The following is a 12,002-nucleotide window of genomic DNA, read 5'->3' as shown; positions in this document are numbered from 1 at the left end:
GTGAACACCTGCAGAATTGTTTCTTTATTTGTTTGTTTTTAATTTAAGAATTTGTTTCTTTTAAAGGCAGTTAGAGCAGACCAAAGCGTCACTAGGCATGAGTGGACGACTAAGCGAATTAAGAGTGAGGCCAAAGCAAAATAAGAGAAATTAGGTGAATTATGAGTAATCAAAGAGAATGAAAAGTAATTAAAGTGAATTAAGGATTACCAAACGAATTAAGAAGAATCAAAGTGAATTAAAGGGATGACTAGGTGAATTACGTGGAATTAAAGCGAAATAAGGTGATGTATCAGCGCATTAAGAGGGATGACTGAGTGATTAAAATGGATGACTCAGCAAAAAGAAAGTATGTCATGCGTCTGTCTTTAATGCATCGGCACTTCGGCTTTCGCCTTCAAGTCGTATTAGGAATAACACAAGAGACCCTGTGAATTTTATTAACTCAAGTGACCTGTTTTCCTTCCGCAAAGATAAAAATTAACCAAGAGTAAGGTTTCCTTCTCCCCTCCTTCGTTTCGTTTTTCGCACAGAGTGATCCAAGCTGGTGTGACCAGCTAACTTGGATGGGAAACTTCTGCTGCCGCCGTAGTCGATTCTCCTCTTCCATCAGAGATGGGACGCCATAGACGTTTGCACTTGGAGATATGACTTTATGTACAAATATATACATTGATGGCTATTTACAGAAAGTCTGACGTCACACTCGACATAGCCAATGGTGCATAACACCGCTCGTACGTCCAGACCCTTAGTTTATACTGGAACCGGCGCCTTAACTCGGCAGAGCCGACAGTGCAGAGCACCTTTCCTGCGTCCGGAACCCTCGTGAAAGGTCAGGAGCCCGGTTTTAAGCCTTCGGTTGCTCCTCCCGAATCCCCTCACGGCAAATCACGACACCACAGTGACCTGATTGGGTCAACTGGGCTGTCACTCACTGTCACAACTTTTCTCACTCTCTCCCTATGTTTTTCGGAACATTCAGAGAGAGAGGGAGAAAAAGAAAACAACAAACAAGAAATAAAAAAAACAACGCACAAACACTCTCACTTTGCGACATGTTAAAACATCCCGGTGTTTCCCCCAGAACACTGTCGGTGAAAGAAGCGCTCCGTTCTCGTTCCTTAATTGGAAGTTACCCACGGCATGCCGTAAAAGGCCTCGTGCCGAAGCACGCCCATCGATGCACAATGTCGTCCCGCACACGGTCCGTCTCCGGCGGGCTCATAAAGCTGTCATCTCAAAGACGGACTACGCCTCTGATGCCAGCCCGTCGCTCCCGAGCCCGCGCCGGGTTACGCGACCCCACCGGAAGTGGCTTCCTTGCCACCGAGGCATGCCCATTGACACCCTAATAACGTCTTGCAGGTTGTCCGCCTTAGGCAGCGCGCGAGAGGGCACCCGTTCGCGCTTCCGTTTGGGCCTCGGGGCCAAATGGCTCCCAATGCCACCCCATCCCCCATTGTCTTCAGACCGCGTGTGCACCATTTTACGATGCACTGAGCTGGGGACGCGGGCTCTCTGCGGCCGAAGAGCGCCTCCTGACCCACTAACAAAGCCCCCCCCCGCTGGTTTTGCATTCTGCGAGGCCCAAAACAGCGACCTTCCACGTTTCTGGAGCAAAATTACATTTGAGGGCCTCCCGCGTTCGTCAACATGTTTACACCAAGCATAGTATGCTTGGGTCATGCAGACGACAGCGTCTAGAGCGTGGAGGAGTCGACGATCATGAGCTATAATGGTTGGCGTGAGAAGTTGCTGTCGTGAGAAGTGTGGACGCGGGCAAGTGATGGGGGGTGGTAAGTGGTGTTTCGTTGTTGGTTGCACCATAGCCCCTCGATACTTTTTCTGGTCACGAAACTCCGCCGTCAGTATATGGCAGAGCTTGATATGTCGCATGAAGCCGCTGCGCTGCGGCGCCACCGCAGCTGAGGCCACCTTTCTCCGTGTTAAACCTGGAGCGACTGTGGATACGGCCAGCGTGGGCTATAAGTTTGGACGCTTACTTTATATTTGTGTGTGTGTGTGTGTATGCGTGTGCGCGTGCGTGTGTGTGTGTGTGCGTACGTGTGCGTGCGCGTACGTGATTCTACATTTGCTTCAAATAAAGCTCGCCATTCAAATAATATTATATATGCGTCGCAGTTCGCCAAGGAGGTATGGTACTGAGTTCAACGGTAGTGTGCGTGCGCCTGTGTGTACATGTGTGCATGCGTGTGTGTGTGTGTGCGTACGTGTGCGTGCACGTACGTGATTCTACATTTGCTTCCAATAAAGCTCGCCATTCAAATACTATATTATGCGTGCGTGTGTGTGTGTGTGTGTGCGTGTGCGTGCGGGATTCTACATTTTCATCTCCCGGATATGATTCAATTAACACCAAATTCTTAAAAAGTACTAATGTTGTTAGTTCACTTATTCTTACAAAGCTTTTTCAGCAGTCTCTAGATACGTCAACACTACCTAAAGAATGGACAGTCGGGAAGGTGGTTCCTCTACACAAGTCCGGTAACAAACATTCACCAAATAATTATCGTCCCATTTCGTTGACTAGTACGTGCTGTAAACTACTTGAACATATCATTTTTTCTAACCTTGTTAATTTCCTCGAGTATAATTCATTCTTCACCCCAGCTCAGCACGGCTTTCGCAAAACATTCTCATGTGAAACACAACTTGTTTCATTCAGTCATGAGCTACATCAAATTTTGGATCGTTCTTCGTTTGCCGATTGTATTTTCTTAGATTTCTCTAAAGCGTTTGACAAGGTTTGCCACAGACTTCTCTTGTACAAATTAAATGCACTCAATCTACATCATAACCTTCTCAAATGGATTAAGTTTTTCCTAACAAATCGCACTCAGTTTGTTACAGCTAATGGTTTTAATTCTTCTTTCAGTGACGTACATTCTGGGGTTCCCCAAGGTTCAGTTCTGGGCCCTCTCCTTTTTCTCATCTATATTAACGATCTTCCTGATACATTATCCTCTAACGTACACTTGTTCGCTGACGATTGTGTCATTTTTCGCGAAATATCCAATGAAACCGACGTTAACATGTTGCAACTCGATCTTAATGCAATAACCAAATGGTGTGACTCGTGGTTAATGGAACTAAATACTAACAAATGTAAAGTCCTACGTGTTTCCCGTGTTTTTCGCCAACAAGCCACTTACCAATTAAACAACGTTCCTTTAGAAACAGTCAACTCTTACAAGTACCTAGGTGTCCATATAACTACAAATCTGTCATGGGCAATTCACACCGAATACGTTATTAACAACGCTAACCGCATGTTAGGCTACTTGCGCCGTAACTTCTCTAGTTCACCATCTAACCTAAAACATCTACTCTATAAAACTCTAATACGGCCTAAATTAGAATATGCTACTGCTGTATGGGATCCCTGCCAGGATAACCTGAAAACGCGCTTAGAACTTGTCCAAAATAATTCTGTTCGATTTATCTTTTGTAATTATAATAGAACTGCAAGCATTTCCTCAATGAAGTCTAATCTTGGTCTTCCCTTGTTGTCTGTTCGACGTAGAATGGCACGTCTAGCACTCTTTCATAGGCTTTATCATCATCGTACCTTGTACACGCAATTCTTTACAAGACCCCATTATGTATCACACCGTGTTGATCATTGTCATAAAGTCGGGACCTATCTATGTAACACAAAGCATTTTTCCCAGTCTTATTTCCCTCGAACATGTATAGATTGGAACCACCTTCCCGCTGATATTGTAAATATTACTGATAACAGCCTTTTTCGTGAAACTTTAGCTAACATTGTATAACCAGGAATTTTTTTTTTTTTTGACGCAGCAGCTAACACTGTATTCAAAGAAACCTCTTGTATTCTAGCATTGTGTTTTGTTCATATTAATCGCTACGTTTTACTTACTTCCGATGTACCACATTTGCTTTTGTACCACTCCCCTCTATAATGCCACTGGCCCTGAGGGTATTATAAATAAATAAAATAAATAAATAAAATTTGCTTCAAATAAAGCTCGCCATTCAAATACTATTATACAACGCAGTTTGCCAAGGAGGTATGCATGGTACTGAGTGCAACGGACTGGTAATTCGATCGTCACTCTGCTCGTGCCAGTTAGACATTAATAAGCGCAGTGCGGAGTTAGTCGGGCATATTAGCCCGTTTGTGTTTTTATAGTGTATATATACAACGAAAATCGGGTTTGAAAACTTTGTTGCGCATTTGAAATAATACTGCGAGAAAACTAGCAAAGCTTACGATACATGAAAATGACAATACTTTCCTTCAAGCAAGCCTTTCATTCACGGCTACGATCTGCCGATGTACCTCTTCCCAACTAATTCTGACGTGCTAGAACATTTTATGGTACGTGCGATTAGAATCTGTCACCATCGCCTGAACGGCTCGAGTGCAATTGGAATTTGGTAACAGCACACGACCTTGAAGTCAGGTTGTCGGCTACTGGCAACGCCTCGCCCGTAATGTCTTATTCTTTGTAAGCACATAAAAGTCGCTAAGGTAGGTCACCACCTTCAAAAACGCATTTAAAAACAATATTTTTTTGGATTTAGCTTATTCAAGCTCCCTGTCTATTCAAGAATATTTAGCAAAAGGAATTATGTTGTTACCTTAAGCCGTTCAAAAGTTATGACCATTTTTCGAACCCCTCCTAGACGCATCCGAAACCGAAACTGAAGGTTTCTGATTCCACAGCATCTGCTACCTCGTCATAAATGTCTCTTCGTATACAGATTACATAATGCTAATTTTTTAAAAGTACGTTCTAAAGCTTTTGGAAGCATTTTGTGGGACATGATGTTTTCGACTTATTTAAAGATTTCCACAAGAGGGCTGCGGGGCGCTACAGCACTTGTTTACATTGCGCGAGTTTGATTTAGTTTACGTTCGCGTTATCTGTGCCATCTGTGCTTTTTGTACGCCATTTCAAGCTCGTGGATTTAGTTCTAGCCCTTCAAGGAGAAAGTTATAGTACTCCATGAAATATGGCAAAGTACAGAACGAAAGGGAAGCGCCGACGCAGTGCCTGTCGCCGTGTGAGGACGGTCGCATGCGAGTCAGCCGGAGACGCAAAGCGGACCAGAAAAAGAAATACGTGCTTCAGCTCGCTCAAAAGGAGTTCGTGTTGCTTCCGAGCAGGGCCCAAGCTATGAGCCTGGTGGATCTTAGACATATTGAATGTTTTTAATACACTGACATTCGGTTCCAATCTTTAAAGCCATTTTTCTCAAATCATGATTTTTTGCTACCTACAGTTACGCGAACAGTGATAACTTTCCTTCAAAAAAATATTTTCGCATAAAATTTTGTGTGCTATTTCTTTACATGTGGAGCTGTGCATTAAAGCAGAATGACTGAAAATGAGCAGTAACTTTTTATACTATGACCAATTGTGTGAAAAACAAGCCTGCTGGATATCAACTTTATGAGTCTTTTTATGATAACGCACCTTAGCTTAGAGATATGGTGATTGTGGTGGTTAGATGCACAGGTTATTGTCCTCATTACGTACCTGCCAAATCACGTTTGAATCGCACCAACCATTTTGTAGTTGTGACTGTTGGCACAGCATGGATATCTTGGCACATTTTGATTTATATATTTCTTTTTACTTTTTTAGCAATTTCATCATGTTAAAGTTTGAAACTACCTAAGCTTTGCAAGCTAAAAATATAATTGTAACTTTTGGACTAGAATTGTAAAATTTTTTCTTGGAAGGTGGGGACCTACCTTAAAAGGTTTTAATCGAAGCCGGTTGGGCCAACTAACAACAGATTTCTCAGTAAGAAGAATTCTATGCGCGTCGTCTGCTGACACATTGGAGCCGCCAGCTGACTTTGAGATTGTTTACTTTTTGTACGTGCCTTGATTTCAGTTAGAAAACACTCTCAGATGTTCAAGTTTGGATATTGTAACTGCTATGACAAAATAGGATGTAAATAAAATCGAAATGAAGCTGGGCTTTCGGCCGCAATGTGACGAGAGAAGAAAAAATACCGCGAAAAAAAGGCCGCTCGGCTAGGTGGCCTTTCTTTTACTATGGCGCCTCTAGCATTTTTCGGAATTTATTGATTATTGATAGATTACTGATTAGCTATTGATTGGCTCTCGATTGGCTATCTCAAAGTATTTGCCACGTATTTGGGTTAGGCTAAGCACTACCAAGTCATCCCCAGCATTTTCTGGAATTTTTTTATTATTGATCGATTAGCTATTGATTGGCTATCACAAGGTATTGGCCACGTATTTGGGCTAGGCTAAGCACTACCAAGTCATCCCCAGCATTTTCCGGAATTTATTGATTACTGATCGATTATCGATTAGCTCTTGATTGGCTATTGACGACTGACTAAGCTTAAGTAGTCCCAACCATGCTTAGTTAGACTTGACCAGGCTCAGCTTCGCTAGTTCGCAGGGGTATGTGCCATTGCACTTGGACCCTTTTGCACTACCTCCAGAACCGGCCCACAGTTTTCTGTCTGCGAAAGACACATTACGCTCAGCATAAAAAGCTCCGCTGTTAAAAGATTGCCACAGTTGCCCCTTAGAGCTACAGCGTGCACTTGCACCTTGACTTTTGAGCCCTGTTGCAGAGGGCTGAGTATATAGCCACACGAAATGAAAATGTAGAGCCATAACGATGCACACAAAGCCATTTTATTCATTTCACTTAATAACGTTGCATGCCACACTTAGAAGAGAGGTTGAAAGAAGCGTGATAAAGCCAGGAGACTTCACCGCTTGAAATGTCTTCATCTGAAAACACTGAAGAGTGAGAGCCCAGAAGAGACAATAGACAGTTTTAGTTTAGCGTTAGCGTAATAGCGGGATTACGGGAAATAGCGTTACCGTTCCGCAAACGAACTTTGCAGAAAGAGAGTTTTAGTATAGCGTGATAGCGTAGTTTACGTACGGGACGCTATTCCATTACGCTTTGAATTTCGCAGACATAGGGCACCTAAGTCTATGTGTGTGTGCGTCCGGAAAGTGCGAGAGGCAGCGCAATGGAACCCAGGAGCGCGTTGTATTTTTACTTCACATGTCCGTCGATCTGCAACGAAACAGACATGCAGTACAAGCTGTCTACCATAGCCTCCGAAATCCTCCCATCTCAGAGGCCATATGCCGTCGTCGCGCCTATCTCCCGACTTTATCGACAGGTGGCGCTCACGTCTCGGAGAAAATTTCGTTCGTTAGGCTTAGGCACGTTCAAAACGAGAAGCGATCTCGAAAACTCCGCTAAATTATCTATAAAAACATATCGTCGATCCTGCCTGAAGGTAAGCGAAAGCCATTTACGCAGTCATTTCCTACCAACGAAGTGAATTATTCAACAGCAACTCCAAATTCAGTTCGAAGCGGGCGGTCAGGACCGCCGCCATGTTTTACGTACACTACGTAAACACGCTAACACGGTAACGTTAACTCTGAGAAATAGCGTGCGCACGGTAAACGGTATGGCTCGTTTAGCGTTCTGCGCATGCGCATTTCGATCCCGCTATTCCGGTACGCCCGCTATTCCGGTAACCACGCTAAACTAAAACTGTCTAATGAAATAAATAATTGACAGCACATCGTCAAAAAGCAACTTACATTCAAACACAAAGAAATTACAAACAAGACAGTTTATGCCACATACTTGGAAGCAGTGCAGCACAAAATTATTGCATGAAGCACCGAAGCAACTTCTGGGGATTGAATGTTGCTCTCTATGGCAACACCAATACACTCAAAATATATTTTTTCACAACGAATAGTACTTTTCATTTTCTTAGCCGTGACATGATTTAGAAAAAAATTAAGCAAGTATTACGTGTTTGTAAAACGTGAAGGCAAAAGCCTGGTTGCACTTAGCTTGGCACACTTTTTGTCACGATTAATTAAGGTATGTTTATGAGGAATTGTGGCAACTGTGTGCCAAGTGTGCAATCAGGCTTTCGCCTTTTACAAACGTGTAACTGTTGGTTGGGTATCAAGATCGCGTATCTTCACTTCGCAACGACCCTCAATGCACATCGGGCTGCACAATGGGTGAATGCGAAATGTGTCAGCTGCCTTGGCAATCACAAAATTTTACTTAAACCTAATTTAATGAAGCTCAACAACGAGCCAAAGTCTGTAAACTAATTTCCTGCTCTCAAAATACGATAGTTTGCATCACCGCTGCAGTCTGCTTTTTTTGGACTGCCTAACATATTTTGCTGCATTTTCCATCTCCAAAAATTGATTGGTGACTGTAAATGTGTTCATGTGTAGTCAACCGCCAGTGGCTGCATTATTTTGCATAGCAGATGGTAGGCTTTTCCGCACAAACTAGCGAACATTATTCAACGTTATTGCAGTCCAAGAGCCTGCTCCTTTTAATGCGGCCACACCCAGTAAAAAACGTGCAGGTCTTATGCAACTAAATACAGTAGCCATTTCTTCCACAATGAGATGCGAGCTGACGAAGGTAGGGTTGCCAGCCGTCCGAAATTTAATGGGGCAGGTCAGGACAGCCAAATGTCCTGCCTTGTGCATTTGTTTTTATACAGGATAACAGTCAATAGACAAGATTTCCTTTCTATAATGCTTGACAGCTCATTTGCACATTCTTCTTTTTTGTGTGTGTGTGTTCTAGCTGCTGCATTGCCATAAACAAAAGGCGATTTTGTTTTTGTGTTGGTTTTAGCTCTGTTGTAGACCGTAACTGTTCACACTATCTCTAACAATATAAGAAGCGGTGCTCGTCAGGCACTGCACCTTTCTTGATGTAAATCACTACTCCGTAGGACAGACATTTTTTTACCAACTTTGTTCCATGTACAAACTGGTGGCTCCTGGCACTGACAGGGTTGACCCTCCCCTTCTTGTGTTGCTGTGCCATTGATGTCATCGTGCCACTATTATCATCACCACCTGTTGATTTCATGCCTCATTGTCTTTGTCGTTATTGCATTCCATTCAGAGTTTGTCTTGAATTTCAGGATTTTTGCTCAAAGTTATATTGTTGTTAGGGGCAGCTGGGAGAGTAACTACATGAGGCATTGAAGTATGCCGATTCCTTGACGGATGCATAGAATTTCGCCTAGTAACCTGGCCACTCCTATATTAATTTACTGCACAATACTGTGTTGCTTGAGCCGGCATCTGTGTACAGTGGAATCTCGTTGTTACGATCTTCACAGGAAGCGGGAAATAGAGCGTATCATCCGAAAATCGTATTACCAAACATATTATCCAACCAAATTGCATTATCGGGAAAAGGAAGAAAACGTGTTATCCCGAAAAATGTATTATGCAGACTCGTATCAACGAGATTCCACTGTAATGGCGATCTGGTTGCATTGTCTCTAGAGCAACTATCATATGCACTGCGGTGATGGTCTTCCATGATGATGCGCCACTGCGTGATATGTTTGTGTCCTTCCCAGGTGGATGCCATCTTTGAACGCCTCTGTGGTGGTTCCAAAAAAAAAGCAATGACGGTCGACCAGCTAGTGGACTTCCTCAACAAGGAACAGCGAGACCCAAGACTTAATGAGATACTCTACCCTTACGCTAACCCAGCTCGCGCCAGAGACCTCATAGGTATGTGCACTGCCCACGTCACTTTCGTGTTCATGTCCTCTTCAGTCATGAATTGTGGTTGAGTGTGCATAAGGCCTGCAAATGGATTTCTCAAACACCGCACAAACATTGCAATTGTAGTAGAAATATTTAAGCCGCTACAGGCTGGTCGGCGTAATTACGATACAAAAATAATTTGTTATGGATATTGGCCGTTTAATATTTGTTGGCAATAGGTACACTAGTTATTAGTGAGTAGAGGACCTCCTGATGCAAGGAAGAGTAATTATAACAGCATTGATACAGAGCAACATGCTGAACTTCTCTTCAAACATGGTGGTGCACCTCTTAAAATAGCATTGTTTTCCATTACTCTCTGTTCTAAAGTAGGGCTATTTTTTTACCAGTACTTTGTGCAGGCTCGTTTAGACGATTGTAGTGCCGCGCAGACGCTATGACGTCATGTGCTGCACTTGGCTCGCTGGGCTGTAAGCTAATCAGAGCAGACTGCGTGTTGTCTTCTGCATCAGCAGAGGAAAACGCCTGACTCTGCACGTTGCCTGATTTTGCACTTACTGGCTGCGTATATGCCTTTGCCTGAAACTAAATGCCGATGTACGAGTTTTCTTTCATCAACAAATCTAGACAAACTGCTGCAAAATACATCTCGAATGCGCAGTGCACGAACACAAGCTGTCAATGCATAGTGGGGGGCGAGGACTTACGGAGTCGCCATCTGTCAGAAGCGCCTCGCTTGCCTAGTATGAGGGATAACGCTGCGTGCTCCTCATAGGTTTGGCTGTCGGTGCTCAATAAAAACACCACGCGGAATCCCTCCTGGCCATTTCTGTAAGTACTCTACAAATGAGAGAAGTTTGTTACTGTCAAAATAATAATCTCGGGCAAACAGAAAGCGCAGAATAGTTTACAGGTGCTATCTCTTTACCAAATACGTATAGTGAACGACCACTGCGCGCGGTCACCGCGATTGAGTCCCCCGAACTGGCTTCTTGGGTGAAAGGTATATGTGAAAGGTAAAGGTGAAAGATAAAGGTGAAAGGTAAAGGTGAAAGGTAAAGCTGTATCGGTAGTTTTTCAAGTTGCTCTACCATTTCTCATTGATACTTTTGATCTGATTATAATATTTGATAAGTTGAATAATTAATTAAAACTAATTATGTAATTAGGCAGAATGCAAAAATAATCTGAGTATCTACAAGCGACGGCAAACAACATTGCCTTGGCTCTGTCCAGCTACGGGGCATTTGCATATTTTAAAATCTTGTTGCCTGTTAGTTGGGACACCCCGTATATTGAATCATATAATCAAGTGCTGTCTGTCGTCCTTTTGAGTATTCTTCATGGTCACCACCATTCTAGTTCATCGCATTGGCAACTAACTTAAGCTTGTTTACTTAACTCCTATGTGGAATGATTTCTAAAGCATCGTATATTGTATTAACCAATTTGACGAGCAGGATGCAGTGCATCGCAGTAATATGACCTAAGGAGCTCTTCGCTGTGAGCCTAGAAATCGGTGCAGCTTTCTTTACCCATACCACTAAATCGCATTAGCTGAAATAATTTTTGTTCACTCCCGACGATTCGGGAAAGCACGTGCAACGCGTGCGACCGAGACCAACAAAAAATATTTGAGCCAGTCGTGACGTACCTGAAGCGAATGCATCTTTAACACTTGACCACTCATCAGAGGATAGTTGCTAGTCATTTATTGTATCCGCTACTAACAAGGTACGGTATGCATTAGCTTAACGCTAGTTATATCAAATATGCGACCGCTAATTGCGAACAGAAATGCCCCGCTTCAAAACCCGCGGCACCAACCACCGTGCCTCCGCGACCGGGGAGCAATCTTGCTGGCAACTGCAGCACCGCCGCTGCTGTCATGATTGCTTGCAACACTCTGCCGCCGCCGTTGCTCTCACCTCCCCCTTCTAGACACCGTAGCAGAGTGAAGTACTCAGGCCTTGAATTTGACTTCTAGCGACTTTAACTGGTATCTTATGTTTGCACAAACATAAGGCGAGTCCACGAATTTTCAGCTAGCCTGACCAAGTGCCTTGTGTTATATTGAGAACTGCGCTCCAAATGCTGGATACTTCAAAATGACTGTTTCCAGTTATTAAAAATAGGGGATTCGAGACAAATTTAATAACTTGGCCTACATAAATTCGAAGCACAGCTGCTCACAGGTATATGCCTGTCCGACGGGTGAAGAAACTCGCGAGGAAAGCTGCTTCACCAAGAAAGGCACCATTACCATCGCGTCGCACGGCACAAAGACTGTGATGTCCCTCAGGTCCCGAAACACATGGCGAATTTACTGTCACACAGGCGCTTTGGATCTCGATCAAATCCAATTCGGATCGGGTGCTTCTACATGGGCACTTTCAACCACGATTTTGCATGA

The 12,002-nt window shown here is 43.5% G+C and overlaps 2 protein-coding genes across 3 annotated transcripts in view; both read left to right on the top strand.

Annotated features, from left to right (window-relative positions):
- LOC119458699 (uncharacterized) overlaps positions 1-12,002 on the top strand; it is a 604,514-nt gene that overhangs the window by 366,448 nt on the left and 226,064 nt on the right. The window lies entirely within an intron of this gene.
- The window catches only part of LOC119459342 (1-phosphatidylinositol 4,5-bisphosphate phosphodiesterase classes I and II-like), a 343,616-nt gene that overhangs the window by 185,571 nt on the left and 146,043 nt on the right, over positions 1-12,002 (top strand). Inside the window, exon 5 of the mRNA XM_049671676.1 lies at positions 9,436-9,592. Coding sequence (XP_049527633.1) covers positions 9,436-9,592 — 157 coding nt within the window. The remainder of the gene's footprint in view (positions 1-9,435; positions 9,593-12,002) is intronic.

This window comes from Dermacentor silvarum, chromosome 7 (assembly GCF_013339745.2).
Source record: "Dermacentor silvarum isolate Dsil-2018 chromosome 7, BIME_Dsil_1.4, whole genome shotgun sequence".
NCBI classification, from domain to species: Eukaryota; Metazoa; Arthropoda; class Arachnida; order Ixodida; family Ixodidae; genus Dermacentor; species Dermacentor silvarum.
This window is presented reverse-complemented; position numbering and strand designations above follow the sequence as displayed.